The sequence below is a fragment of the Amblyraja radiata genome, chromosome 3 (assembly GCF_010909765.2).
Source record: "Amblyraja radiata isolate CabotCenter1 chromosome 3, sAmbRad1.1.pri, whole genome shotgun sequence".
In the NCBI taxonomy this organism is placed as follows: Eukaryota; Metazoa; Chordata; class Chondrichthyes; order Rajiformes; family Rajidae; genus Amblyraja; species Amblyraja radiata.
The window spans coordinates 74,752,262-74,767,660 of NC_045958.1; the positions used below are offsets into that span (position 1 = coordinate 74,752,262).

The 15,399-nt window shown below is 40.3% G+C and overlaps 1 protein-coding gene across 11 annotated transcripts in view; it reads left to right on the plus strand.

Moving 5' to 3' along the window:
- Positions 1–15,399, plus strand: part of pip5k1b (phosphatidylinositol-4-phosphate 5-kinase type 1 beta) — a 150,224-nt gene that overhangs the window by 88,891 nt on the left and 45,934 nt on the right. For 10 of the 11 annotated variants that reach the window (XM_033018089.1, XM_033018088.1, XM_033018091.1 and 7 more), the window contains 5 exons: positions 663–752; positions 4,170–4,300; positions 6,632–6,749; positions 9,962–10,114; positions 13,172–13,471. In XM_033018089.1, the coding sequence (XP_032873980.1) occupies positions 663–752; positions 4,170–4,300; positions 6,632–6,749; positions 9,962–10,114; positions 13,172–13,471 (792 nt within the window). The remainder of the gene's footprint in view (positions 1–662; positions 753–4,169; positions 4,301–6,631; positions 6,750–9,961; positions 10,115–13,171; positions 13,472–15,399) is intronic. The other variant, XM_033018098.1, reaches the window with a different exon arrangement.

Here is a 15,399-nt window from a genome sequence, read left to right on the forward strand (position 1 = left end):
AGAATAAGCCCAATTAATCAATGTTCAACAGGTGCATGGTGGAACTGGCTGCCCATGCAAGAACGTCAGTCACTAACCTCTGTGGGCAATCCATGATGTGTTGCTTCAAAAGGTAGTTTGAGCAAATGAAACGGGCGTCAGAGATGCTGCCTAACCCACTGAGTTACTCCAGCTTTCTGTGTGTATCTTCAGACTTCAGAGTTGTTTAATTAAGGGTCTGAACAACCCAAACATGCCCACTCCCTTGCACCCACATACCTCTATGTAGCTGGACCTTCCCAGTATATGTTGTTTGAGCTTTATAATATTACCTCCAATACTCGGTAACAAAACCAACCATCCTAATGTTGACCGTACTGTCTGTGATTAGGTAAAAAGCTGTGAGTAATGTAAATATCCTTTAATCTCCCAAACATGAAGAAAAGTGTATTTCCTTGTTCCTGGTGTGTATTAAAGTAAACCAAACAATTTGGTACAACGGTCTGGAATTTGCTTGCACCTTAGTGTCCATGGAAACTGAGATCTCCTAACTACTCATACTTATTCCATTTCATTTTTCCAAATTTGTAGGATTTTTCACTGATTGCTTTGAGATATTTCTGTATCTCTTTCCGATAGTATTTGTATGAAAAAATAAGTCTGTCGTTAAACTTGTTTTCCAGATGAGCTCCATTGTAGAAACGAGAAACACTGCTATTAGACAAAATGGGCACAGTGGTGAAGGTAACTTGCGAGAGAAGATTTACAAGAAGGTAAATGACCAGTTGCATTGCAAGCTTCCTAACAACCACACTTTCATCTCGTTCATGGAATGGTGTATTGACATTAAAGTTAATTGGTAATATTGAAGTTATATTTCATTGTGTGGTACTACAAATCATGTTTAAAGTGATGCATTCTGAACAGAACTAGTCACCAATGAGATACTGTGGACCAACAGCGAGCGGCAAGGTTATACTTCACTACAATTTGTAACATTGGGGATATCCCTCATTTATTAACACCAAGACAGTGGAGCAACTCTAGTTCAATTTGGAGAATGGACCAACAGGTCAGGAACCATGGCAAAATGTACCAAAAATGAAAAAGGTCCGAAAATGAAAAATGTACCAAACTTGTTAAGTTGCAACACAGGAGCCCATAAGCGAAGCAGTGGAAGCAGCATGCAAGTCAAGTGAAGTTGAGTTTGTCATGTGCACTAGTACAGGCTCCATGAAATTCTTGCTTCTAGCAACATGACAAGGACATATACTCAAACGGAGCACAAAAACATAAATTTGTACAGCCCACCAAGTCTGCACAAATCAAGCATCCATTCACACTAATCTTACATTAACTTCATATTCTCCCCATATTCTCTTCAACTCCCCCCAGATTCTACCACTCCCTTGCACCTTCAGGGGAAATTTATAGTGGTCGATTAACCTGCACATCTTAGGAATGTAATATGTACCCAGAGGAAACATGCGGCTATGGAGAGAACATGCAATTTCCCCACAAACAGGTGAGGAATGAACCCGGATCTCTGGTGTTGTGAGGTGGCAGCACTACTAGCTGCGCCTTGTGACCATTTATTGCATATCAAGGCAGCCTCGTCATTTAAAAACAAATCATCTACTTTGCCAATGTCTTTTAGGGAGAAAAAAATCTGCTATCCTTGCTCATTCTGATCAATACCTGATTCCAGTCCCAAATCAATGTAACTGGTGCCAAGCTGCCTGCTGACCCAGCCCAGCAAGCCACTCCATACAGTGCCCCAATGTTTTTGCTCTGAGGACAGTTGAATCTTAATGCACTTATGGAGATGGATAGGACCGGCCATCAGGTTAAGGCCGTGAATTTATGCAAGGTTGAGTTTGGAGGAAATAGGGAGAAACTTGCAGTCAATTGAGGGCCTGTTTTCAGTTAAAGGGATGGCTGGCAAGTGCGAGGCTTTCAAATGGAAGATTGCAGAAGTATAGGGGCAGCATAGCATGTACATGTTAGGATGAAAGGTAAGGCTGGCACCCATAAGAAATGTTGATGCTCTGGTCTGGAAAAAGGCATACTTCAGATTTAGACTGTTGGGATTAGGTGAGTCCCTAAGAATGAGAAATATGGAATTACACAAGAAAGCAATTTAGTAGCCTTAAGAGGATATGATGTTTATCTGGCAGACAAGGGAAAGGAAAATCTTAAGAGATTCTACAGGTATATTCACTGTAAAATGTCCTTTTAAAGATCAACATTTTTGAGTGTCGAGCCACAAAAGATGGAGATATCAAATGAATCTTTCTCATCCGTTTTTTACTGAGAAAATCATGGAAGATAAGGAATTGAGGCATATGAGTTTTTCTTATGTTAAATTTCTTAATATAAATTCATATACAAATTACTAAATAGGAGATTTTATGGACTTTAAGACCTTTCTACAAGATCTCATATCTGTTCAAATGTCCTTTGAAAGTCATAATTGTAACTTCCTCTGGCAGCTCATTCCAGGTATGACCATACTCCAAGTAAAAAAAGTTGCTCTCAATGTCCCTCTTAAATCCCCTCTTGCTTTAAGCCTGTGTCATCGAGTTTTAGTGGGATGGGGTGTAGAAAGACTGTGACTGTTCACTTTATTCATAGCTCTCATGATCTTGTACACCTCAATAAGATTACCCCTCAGCGTCCTACACTGTAAAGAAAATTTGCAACCTGTCCAGCCTCTCCCTCTAACTGAAGCCTACAAGTCCAGGTAACATCCCAGTGAATCTCTTCTGCACTTTTTCTCTCAACATAATGACATCTTTCCAATAGCTGGATGACCAGAACTGCACATAGTACTCCAAGTACGTCAACAACTTGCCTCGTGTCCAAACCTTTGTATTCGGGACATTTTCTAATGACAGCAAGTGTGCCAAATACTACCTTCATCACACTGTCCACTTGACTGGTAACTTTCAGGGAATGATGCACCTGTTCTCCCAGATCTCTGTTTTACATTCTCCAGGGGCTTCTGTTTTATTGTGCAAGTCCTGCCCTAATTTGACAAACCAAAGTGCAACTCCTCGCACTTATCAGTTGTATTCAGTTCCTATTCTTTGGCCTACCTTCCGAACTGATCCAGACCCTGTATAAATTTAGATGTTCTTAATGTCCACTTTATCACCTATTCTCATGTCATCTGCAGATTTATTAACAATGTTAAAGACACTATCATCCAAATCATTGAGTGGACACTACAATGATCCTGTGACACTGCAATCAGAAAACAACCCCCCCCCCCCCAAAAAAAAATGACTACCTCCTCCAAGCCAATTTTGAATCCAGTTGGCTAGTTCACCATGAATCCCATGAGAGGTAACCTTGCAGACCAGCCTACCATACAATTATAACTTTTTAAAATACATTTGAACATGTATGGATTGGAAGGATTTGGAGGACATTGGGGGCAAATGGGACTAGTTCAATGCCAACGATTGACATGGACAAGATGGGCTGAAGGGCCTGCTCATGTGCTATAGAACTCTGCCTGTGTTGGGAATAAACAACACCCTCCAGTGACACCCACTTCCTGTCGATGAAACATAATAAGGCTATTATGCTGCAACAGAGTTAATTTGCAGCATTAAACTTTGTTTAAGCGATGGTTAATTTAATTCGGAAAAGTATTTAGTAAAGCTTTTGGTTCCTACTTTTTTGTATATATGATTTTTCATGAAGATTGAGGTTTGGGAATATGGTTCTGCCCGGGGCACTCAAGTGTGGCTAAGCGAGTTGTTCGTGATCAGTGGATTGTTGCTATGTCTGGGCTTTCTCCTTTTATCACTGCTGCAGGATCAGAATGTTCCGTTTTGTTTTATTGTTGCTGAATAGACTGAGATTTCTTCTGACTATAAATGATCTCATTGTATAAAGCATTGTCTAATGTGCAGGGTAGTTTATAACGTTAACCACAAATTCTCTTTATGTGACAACTTTTATAAAGGTGTAAAACATTTTGTGGAAATATTGTTAAACAAATAAAAGTGATACTGAATCACACATGACAAAATGAGGACCGGAGTCTTCGATTTTTCAAAGAAATGGCTTTGAATGAGTGTCTTAAATATTGGGAGAAGGATTTAGGAAAGAACTTCAATAAGTTGAGTCTTGCACACAAAAAGCTGACATACATTGCAATATTTGTTTTGTCAATCCAGACTCCATCGTCTGCACTTCAAGGATCTATCCAACTTGGGATAGGATATGCTGTCGGAAACCTTACATCAACACCAGAACGAGATGTACTTATGCAAGATTTCTATGTTGTGGAAAGTGTCTTTCTACCAAGGTTGGAATTTATTTTCAAAACATTTCCACCTTGGCTCTGAAATCGTAGTGAGACCATGTTAACTATTCACCATGTTATGTGAAATAAATCTTGAAAAAAGGCATTGAGTTTGCTGTTTATGTTCCAAATGAAGCAACAAACTGGCCAGCATAGATGATGCATACATTTATGAACAGCAACAATATTGATTTTTATAGTGCTTATAATGTAACAAAAATGGCCCTAATGTAAATGAAAGACTTCCTTGACCTCTGATCATTCTTTTTGTATCAAATGTCCTGAGGATCAAAGAAAATCTTGCTGAGTCACATTGATCTTGGCTAGAATCCACTGCTAACAGATTAGTAGAGAGGATCTGTGAGCTTAATGCTTGCTTAAGAGGCCTACCCCAAAGCCCACCTCTTTAAATTAGCTTTTCGTAATCTCACAGATATGGCCTTCCTTGCTTTGTCATTCACTATAACTCGTAGTTTAATGCATTTCTACTTGAAATGTGGCATCTAAATGAAAGATGTTTGTAGAATTATAATTTAGCACTGTGATTTGTAAATGATTCTTCCTTTCCCCTTCATCAGTAAATTATTGGAATTAATACTGTAAATATGTTGCTATTCAAACATGACGTTGTTCATATACGCACATCTTATGGTTGGATTTGTTTCAATATTTTAAAACTTAATCCAGATCTCGTGAGATATTTAGATGCTTTTGAGGGGCTAAAAGGAGATAATGTATAGAGACGTGAATATTTATTTCTATTGTCTTAAATTTATTAGGCTTGCTAGGGGCTTCTGTTTTAGATGATCAAATTGTTTTAATGAGATTATATGATGCTCTCAGAAAAAAGTCTCCAAGTCCTGCCTCTGATAGTTTGAGATATCATATCTATACGGGGGCAAAAATGATATAAATCCAAAACTCTGCAGCACAGGAGGACAGTTATATTTCCATTGAGCTTGCCTTCAGGATGCCTCAAAGATTCGCAATCCATTAAATTCTCTATGAAATGTATTTAATATAGGAAATGGGGAAATACCCACAAGCAACAATACAATGACAACCAGCGAATCTATTTTAATATGAATAAGGGATGAGAACATGGTGAAGGCTTGCTCTGTCATTAAGTGAGACTACAACTGATCTGTGCCACTTACCTGTATTAATGCTATATCCTGTGATTCTGTTAATATCCAGAATTATATCAACCTTTCTCTTGGATAAATTTGGCTCTTGAAACTTCAAAGCCCTACAGGATAATGAATTCCAAATGCTCACTATCCTCTGGATGAAGACATTTTTTTCACATCTGTCCTGAATGGCTGACCACTCATTTTAACACTACAATAGTTCTAGACATCCTATCCCTGCCTCAGTCCATCAAGCCCTGTAAGAATATTGTATGTTTGAATGAGAGGGTGGGATGGGATATGGATCCCATGAATTAGATTGGACAGGTATGGACCAAATGCAGGCAGGCAGGACTAGTGCATCTGGGACATGTTGGCTGGTGTGGGCACGTTGGGCCGAAGGGCCTGTTTCCCCGCTGTTTCACTATGACGCTGAGACTACCTACCAGCTAAACTCCAGAACCATTGATCTATTCTGCTTGCGTTCTCTGGATATGACATGCCTACCATCCCCAAAATCAATCTGATAAAGCCACCACACTGGCTATATTGTAAATATATTGCTCCATTGGAGGAGAGACCAGACCAGTGCACAATATGCTAATGCAAGGGTCTGTAATTGTGGTAAAATGTCTTGATTCTCGTACTCCGATTCTATTGCCAATGTACCATTTGAATTCTATAGAGCTTTGTGCCTTCATTCTAATTGTCATTGATTCTGTACAAGGATGCACACATGCCTTTCAATACTAACGCCTTTTTAATCGGTCATCATTTAAAAAATACTTAACTTCGACAAAAGTGGATAATCTCTCACTTTATTCACATTGTATTTCATCTGTCAAATCACTTACCCTGTCTACATCTTCTCGAAGCCTCTCTGCATCCTCCTTACAACCCATAATGCCACCCAGCCTAGAAAACTTGTGCATAATACGTGATCCACTCCTCCATATCATTGTCAATTGTGAACATCAGTAACCCCAGCACCAATCCTAACTTGGGAAAACTAGTACACATTAAATGTCACTGGATTGAAGTAGATGCGCTACTACTGCCTCTAGGCAGACAATTAGTTATGAATCCTGACCTCACCAGTGACAAACCCAGGGCATCAAATCAAAATTTTCCTTTAGAAATATCTTGATTTATTGTTTCTTTTAATACACATGACTAATCAAATCTATTTACAATGGATTTTCAGTGAAGGAAGCAATCTTACACCTGCACATCGATATCCCGACTTCAGATTCAAGACCTACGCTCCATTGGCATTCCGTTATTTCCGAGAACTCTTTCATATAAAGCCTGATGATTATTTGGTAAGTTCCCTTGGTTGTATCCTCTTTATACCAATAATTTTTGAAAGACTCATGAAAAGGAAAAAGTACTTGAGTTGGTTGCTCTCTAAGGTACTATGTCAGAATGTGAAATATATAACAATGTGAGGTCGTGCAATTTGCGTGCCAAGGACACGTAAGTGGGACAGGCCCTTTATAGGGTTGGAAGAGATTAAGAAGAGAACTTGAAAATGACACTTTTCGGAGCCAAATCATGTCTAGACTATATATTACTTGGGGTGATCAGCTGCAGTTAAGATTATTAATTGAATTGGCAAAATTAATCTGGATATTTTATCCATAATATTTAGGAAAGTGAGTTTAAGATCGCTGAACTTAAATTTAAAGGCAGGAAGAATATAGAATTAGGCCATTAAAAGAGATGCAAACAAAATTCATTAAGTGCTTGGATGTTTCATGTCCTCATTTCTGTTTTCAAGTAGGTAGTTATCATGCACTAGGGATGTGAAGTTTTGCACCTGTGGTTATTTAACATCCTCCCATGCAGTTAATGCAACGTCATCTCATGCTGCTTATTTTCCGTGACTAGAAAGGTAATTGCTTTGTGCACAGAATATAAATACAAAATCACCTGTCACTCAGTGAGGAAGAGGGAGGCCACAAATTTTGCATTGCCACAGTTCGCATGCAATTTACTCGACTGTTTTGCCAGCCTGACAACATATGCCCCTCCTCCTTAACTACCCCATTAAGAACTTGCAAACCAAACAGAGCCGACAATTAGGGCTGGTAATTATTGGTGGCGACGATCTTCTAACAAGTTAATGATTGTTAATATAATTCCAATCAACACTGCCACACAGCAAGTGAATCACAAAACCACAATCTCATTCCAACAAGCATTAAGTTGTTGCTGCAGATGTTTCAAATTTTAGTCTTATCCTTTTGGTCTCTTATTTTAGACTTTCCTTGATGTTTCCTTTTTCTGTTCTTTAAAAAATAAACTTGGTCTCACAAGTTAAGAAATGAAAACAGAATGTTTGAAATATTCAGCAGGTCAGGAAGCATTGGTGAAGTGAGAAACTGCTTTCACTCTTCAGATCAACTTTTCATCATTGTTGCCTGAATACTTCCAGCACTTTTACTTCAGTTTTCATGCTTTTACTTCAGTTTTCATGCTTTTACTTCAGTTTTCCAGCACCTCTTTTGTTTATAAGGGAGTGATGTTGCATGATTTTCTGGCCAGGAGAATTCCATACCCGTACACAGTGTCTTGGAGCGCAACCAACTTACGCACTTTTTTGCTTTTGGGTCATTAGTTCGTGTGATGGCATATTTGATCTGTTCTTTGAAGTCATGCATGTGATTTTCACGGTGTATAAGCTCGCAGTAACAGCCTGAGAAATTTGTGCTGGGATGAAGCACAGATTGATCCATTGTGCAATGATGCTGCAAGATACTCCTGTTCCAGTACAATGTCAATCACCAAGTTAGGGTCTAACAACTCTGCCCATCAGATACACTAAGTGGGAAGAACGGGTTCAACAATTGTCATCACCTTTATCAGTAACATAGACATAGAAACATAGAAAATAGGTGCAGGAGTAGGCCATTCGGCCCTTCGAGCCGACACCGCCATTCAATATGATCATGGCTGATCATCCAACTCTGTATCCTGTACCTGCCTTCTCTCCATACCCTCTGATCCCTTTAGCCACAAGGGCCACATCTAACTCCCTCTTAAATATAGCCAATGAACTGGCCTCAACTACCTTCTGTGGCAGAGAATTCCAGAGATTCACCACTCTCTGTATGAAAAATGTTTTTCTCATCTCGGTCCTAAAAGATTTCCCCCTTATCCATAAATTGTGACCCCTTGTTCTGGACTTTCCCAACAAATCTTCCTATTTTGTTTATATACTGTATTTTTCAAATACAGGAAGGGTACCGCAAGGCTCGGTGCTGGGATCGCAGCTATATACAATATACATCAATGATTTAGATGAAGGAATTCAAAGTAACATTAGCAAATTTGCAGATGATGCAAAGCTGGGTGGCAGTGTGAACTGTGAGGAGGATGCTATGAGAATGCAGGGTGACTTGAACAGGTTGGGTGAGTGGGCAGATGCATGGCAGATGCAGTTTAATGTGGATAAATGTGAGGTTATCCACTTTGGTAGCAAAAATAGGAAGGCAGATTATTATCTAAATGGTGTCAAGTTGGGGAAAAAGGGAAGTACAACGGGATCTGGGGTCCTTGTTCATCAGTCAATGAAAGTAAGCATGCAGGTGCAGAAGGCAGTGAAGAAAGCAAATGGCATGTTGGCCTTCATAACAAGAGGAGTTGAGTATAGGAGCAAAGAGGTCCTTCTGCAGTTGTACGGGGCCCTAGTGAGACCACACCTGGAGTATTGTGTGCAGTTTTGGTCCCCTAATTTGAGGAAGGACATTCTTGCTATTGAGGGAGTGCAACGTAGGTTTGCAAGGTTAATTCCCGGGATGGCGGGACTGTTAAATGCTGAGAGAATGGAGCGGCTGGGCTTGTATACTCTGGAATTTAGAAGGATGAGAGGGATTCTTATTAAAACGAATAAGATTATTAAGGATTTGGACATGTTCTCTGGATACTTTCAAGAGAGCTAGATAGGGCTCTTAAAGATAGCGGAGTCAGGGGATATGGGGAGAAGGCGGGAACGGGGTACTGATTGGGAATGATCAGCCATGATCATATTGAATGGCGGTGCTAGCTCGAAGGGCCGAATGGCCTACTCCTACACCTATTGTCTATTGTCCATTGGATAATTAATTGTCAATATAGGCGTAAGTGTATTTGTTTGAATAAATAGCATCCATTTGATTAACACGCATAATTAATACACCAGTTTCTAACCAGATGAGAACCTTGTCTGCTTCAATTTCATGGTCTTTACTTTATAAATTATAAATCTGAATCTGCACAATGAAAGGGCTTAATTTTAAATTTGTCTGTGTTGGGTGGAAACTTGTTAGCATTATTGAGCTGGTGATTTTTAATTGCACTTGCATTTTGGTTTGGTTTTGCACTAAACAGAATAGTTCAAGTTTCATCTTTTACTTAAATTGCTTTCATTGAATTGGTAGGCATGTTTCATTGATATTTAATTTTTTTTAAATAATTTAAACAAATATTATGGTGAATGTTTAAAAAAAAATATTAACTTGAATCTTTTTAAAATTCTCTTCCTCCTTGCCAGTATTCCTTATGCAGTGAACCACTGATTGAGCTTTCCAACCCTGGTGCCAGTGGCTCCTTATTTTACGTCACAAGTGACGATGAATTCATCATCAAAACTGTCCAGCACAAGGAGGCAGAATTCCTGCAGAAGCTGTTACCAGGCTACTATATGGTAAGACAACAATTACCAAAAGGCTTTCTAGGCGTAGTGCTGTTTATTATTTAGCGGTAATTGATAGTCGACGTAAACGAGTGCGTGATCCTGTATCAATGCTTGATTGTCGATTTAAACAGAGTGTGTGATAATTGGAAATTGCAGGATATGCAGATTTGGTGGGAAAGGGACCCAAATTCAGTGGTCATTCACTGACACAGCAGACTCGAATGGGCAGATGGCCCTTTTGCATGAAATTGGATTAAGAAATTGTATTCTGCGTGTTGTTTCATGTCGGTGGTTATGCTTGTGGAAACAGATTCAGATTAATGGCTTTTTCAAGAGAAATGCTTGAAGAGTGCAAGGATATGTTGGAAGGATAGAAGTGTTGCTTGTTGATGGGAGGGGTTAGTAGAAGAGGATGGACTGGGTTGTTCTTTGAATGAGAGATCTTAGACGAATGTCTGAGGAATGACGTACTGTTTTGTGGTTTGGAATGGGTGAATAACAAGATTAAACACACAATGTCCTTGTAATTCATTGTTCCTGTGTTGCCAATTGAAAGAGTGTTTCACCATTTGCCAACTAGCGCTATGCATCCTATCTTTCCTGCAGAACTGCACATTTTTGTCCAAACTTTTATTTAGTAATCTTTTGAAAATTGCTTCTGTACCTGGCATAACTACCCGTCCAGATAGCATAACTGGTTCTCCTCATTTCTGATTCTTAAGCCAAGCATATTAAGCCAATCTGTCAGATACCAACCCTCTTGCAAATGGAAGCCATGTCTCCCTTACTGCCAAATCCTTCCTGATATAATCTTGATGGTCAACCATAGCAGTCAAATATTACGACCAATTAGCCTTGTCCACTGCTCAGACATGCACTTCCGGGAAGATCGCAACATTACCATCAGCGACACAAAGCCTTCATTTGTTTTCCAAATCCGAATCGTATGTTAACCCAAAAGGAAGGAGGATTGAGCCTTCCCTGTCTGCAAGGTTCAACTATTTGTGCTTCATCTCAACTTTCACCTTGGTTATGACGTGGAGCTGCCTATACCTGTGGCTATTTATAGAAATTGCTAAAATCACTCCGAGTTGGGTAGCATTTGAGGAAAATAATACTGTTAGTATTTCTGGTTTAAAAAATCCTTCATAAGAACTGGGAAGGAAAGAAAAATAAGTTGGTTTCAAGTTGCAGAGAAAGTGGGCAAGCAGGGCTAGGACAAAGGCAATAGTTGTGATGTGATGGGGCTAAAGGTTCCATGGTCGTAGTCTATGGTTTAATGGCAGTAATTAGAGGGCGCATTACGAAAAATAAATGCAAAATGTTATGAAGTGCAGCAATGTGGGGTATGCCGGAGATCAGCTGTGCTAATGGAGAGTCAATATCATAGCTAGATGACTTGCAGCCGAAGTGATAAGTTCTGATAGAGGTAAATGGAGCAATTGCTGATTAGTTGATTGCTTCATAAGAGCATTTATGGTTCAGTCCATATTAATTCACCATCCCTCTCCTACTCTGACTCATCTGTCTGCGGTCTTTCGGATCTGTTACAATGAGGCCCAAACAAGGCTGATGGGCAGCACCTTGTACTATATCTGGGCTCATTGCCGCCTTACCGATACACTATTAAATTCTACAACTTGCAAGAAATCACTTTCTCTGTATCAGAACTGGCCACTTATGCTATAAGTCATCCATCCCTGACAATGGCTCAGTAATTTTCTCCATTAGCACGGCCTTATCCTGTCAGCAGATCCCACAGCTTCATAGTGCAACGGATTACATTCCTTTGTCTGCACTATCACTAATTAGTGCCTTTAAACATCAACCACTATTTCTATCCATGGCAACCCAGACGTCACCCCTTCACAGTATTCCTTCCAGCCATTAATCTTTTTCACCTCATCCCCTCCCCCATCCACCTGCCTTCACTGCAACTGAAAACTAACTTGATTTTCCTCTTTCCCACATATGATGAGGGTTTTCAACCTGAAACGTTAACTCTGTTTCTGTTTCCACAGGTGCTATCTGAACTGCTGGGTGTTTCTAGCATTTCCTGTTTCCTTTTTGGTTTCCAGCATCTGTATTTTTTGTTTTTCTCTCTGATTTTCTGTTTTAAAATCTCATGGCAAGGTTGAAGTCAGCCGGGTGTGTCTGCTCATGGCCACAACTACATTCCAACTCCTGCCCAACACAAGCATCTCACCTGCTCCACCAACTTTTACTGCGTGCAAAATGGCTGCCGCAAATGCCTCGCCCAAAAGTAATTGAACTTCATCCCCAGTAATTAATTGTAATTGATGCACTTTGAGGAATTTTCTGAGGCGCGTGTTCAGATTCTGCTTGCGCACCTGCCTGCCTTCTTGGCCAGGTGACAAAGTAGCCGATTGATCAATGAGAAGAAATGCAACATCTTTCAGTAAATTGGAACAAGTAATGGGGGTGTGGTGGTTGGGGTCTGTGTAGGGTTGAAAAGTTTGAAGGTGGAGACGTGCTTGATAGCAGCCCTGAGCCAAATCGAAATTCCAGACTATATTGAAAGCTTGAAAGGGTTATATTGGAATGGTGTGTTGCTAAATGTCACTGTTAATGTATAAACTGCACAGATTAAACAATGAGCCTAATCTCCACTGTTGTTCAACAGGCAGGAATTCAGCCAGAATTAGTCCATTCTGAAACGGGAGGTTAAAAGCTAATGTACCTTCCGCGTTTTTGCGATTACTTTAATACATAATGTATAATTAATTTAATGTGTCAGGTTTCCCACCTGTAGTTACTTGAAATTGGCAGCATTGACGGACAGGTGAATGCCAAGTCTGCCTCTGATCATTGTTGCACAGAATTGGAAAGATTTAAATGTGGCCAGGCAACAGGTAGAAGTTTTTAAGAAAGAACTGCAGGTGCTGGAAAAATCGAGGGTAGACAAAAAATGCTGGAGAAACTCAGTGGGTGAGGCAGCAAGAAGCTGGTTCACCCGCTGTGTTTCTCCAGCATTTTTATGTCTACCTTCAACACGTAGAAGTTGATGTGCAACAATTTAAATCTGAGATTCTCTTTCCCTTGCAGAATTTAAATCAGAACCCGAGGACATTATTGCCAAAGTTTTATGGATTGTACTGCATGCAATCAGGAGGGACTAATATAAGAATTGTGGTTATGAATAATGTGTTACCACGTTCTGTGCGGATGCATCAGAAGTACGATCTGAAAGGGTCGACTTACAAACGCAGGGCCTCGAGGAGAGAGAGGGAAAAAGATACACCCACATTCAAAGACTTGGACTTTATACAGGACCTGCCTGATGGCCTCTTTTTTGACGCTGAAACCTACAATGCATTGATCAAAACACTTCAGAGAGATTGCCAGGTACGTGAAACTTGAGTTTAATATTGCTGCTGAGCTTTTTTTAGCTTTTTTTTTATAAGGAAGTTCAAAGGAACTTGAGCATCCAGGGTATACAGGCCATTGAAATGTCACTGAATAATCAAAGCTAATAGCATGCCGGCCTCTGAAATCCAAAGGGGATGGAAGTTGAATTGAATAGCATGACTATTTAAAGCCCTGGTTAGACTGAATCTGGAGTATTGACCTATCTGCGATGGACACGATGGAGGAAATGCAGCATAGTTACCCAAATCTCACTGGGATGCAAGGGTTAAAATAAGAGGAGTAATTATTAAATAATGGGCTTTTACACTGTACATCAGTAGTAGAAAAAACTAGGCGGCACAGACGTGATGAGGGTGAAGAGATTCAAAGGGGATATGAAGGGCAGTGTCTTCACCCAGAGAGTGGTAAATACCTGGAAGGCACTACTTGAGAGAGTGGTAGAGGGTCGTGAACAGCATTTAAGTGTTTGGATGAATATTTGCTCACCAAGGCAGATAGGGCTATTGGCTAAGTGCTGGGTGATGGATTATGTTGTGCAATTCTATGCCTCCATGTTACCCTGGAGATTAAAAGTCAAAGGAGAGCCTTGTCAAAGTGTGGTCTGTATTCAACCCATGCCAGGATGACCATGTGAGGTTGGCAACCATGACACTGCACCAGCATTTACAAATCATACCTCATCCTACCCACGCAAGACATCATCTCCTCAATATGATCTGAGTTTGATTGACATCAGTTTGAAAGATGTTATGGTGGTAGATTATAGAGTTGGCCTGGATTTAACACAAATATTCCCAGCAAATGTATTAACTTTGTTCCTTTATGTAGTTATTTTAAATAGATGTAGAGTTGTTCCAGCCTTGCCGCTCTTCCCATTCTAACACTGACCTTTCTGTCGTGGGCCTCCTCATTGCTAAAGTGAGGCCACATGCAAACTGGAGGAACAGCACCTCGTATTCCACTTGGGTAACTTACAACCTAATGGTATGAACATTGAATTCTGTAACTTTAGGTAACTAATCAAACCCACCCCCTCCTTTTTTTTGAAAAGACACAAAATGCTGGAGTAACTCAGCGGACAGGCAGCATCTCTGGAGAGAAGGAATGGGTGAAGTTTCGGGTCGAGACCCTTCTTCATACCCTCCTTTTTTCTATCTTCCCTGTGTCCAACCTGGACTCACACCCATTTCACCCTCTCTCCTTCCACTTACATTCCTTCCTGTGGTTCACAGTTCGCAACTCTTCAAACCTTGTCTTTTCATCTCTGGCCTTTGTCCAACCATCTGCCTATCTCTCCCCCCCCACCCCCATGTTCTATCACCTTTACATACCTTGCCAAGCTTTGTCCTGCCCCTCCTCTCATCCGCTTTCTTCCCCACTCTTTTCTCTCCCCTCCCCCCATTCCCCCACCAGAAATCACTGAAGAAAGGTCCCGACCCGAAATGTCACCTATCCATGTTCTCCAGAGATGCTGCCTGACCTGCTGAGTTACTCCATCACTTCCATCACTTTGTCTCTTTTTGTAAACCAGCATCTGCAGTTCCTTGTTTCTACATTTTATGCTGGAAATATTGTTTGAAATCTAATCTTTCCATTGGGGGATTTCTCAGGATAGTCTTAATGCCTTTGTAGAACATTGATTTTGAATTCTGGGTGTATTCCTGGGGGCTTCATCATGTGACTACTTAAATTTCACAGTTCCACTTCAATAGTCCAACAACTGGTTGGTCATCACAGCTGGTTTTGTCACCTTGCCTCACATCTTCAGCCAGTTCGAGTGAACGCTATTAGTGATCCAATTGAATGATTCTCAACAATATGTTCACTTCTCTCTGTCCTCGTTCCCCACCCTATAGCCTGACTCTTCTGTTCTCAGGACTCAGAAGTATTGAAAGAAAATCTGG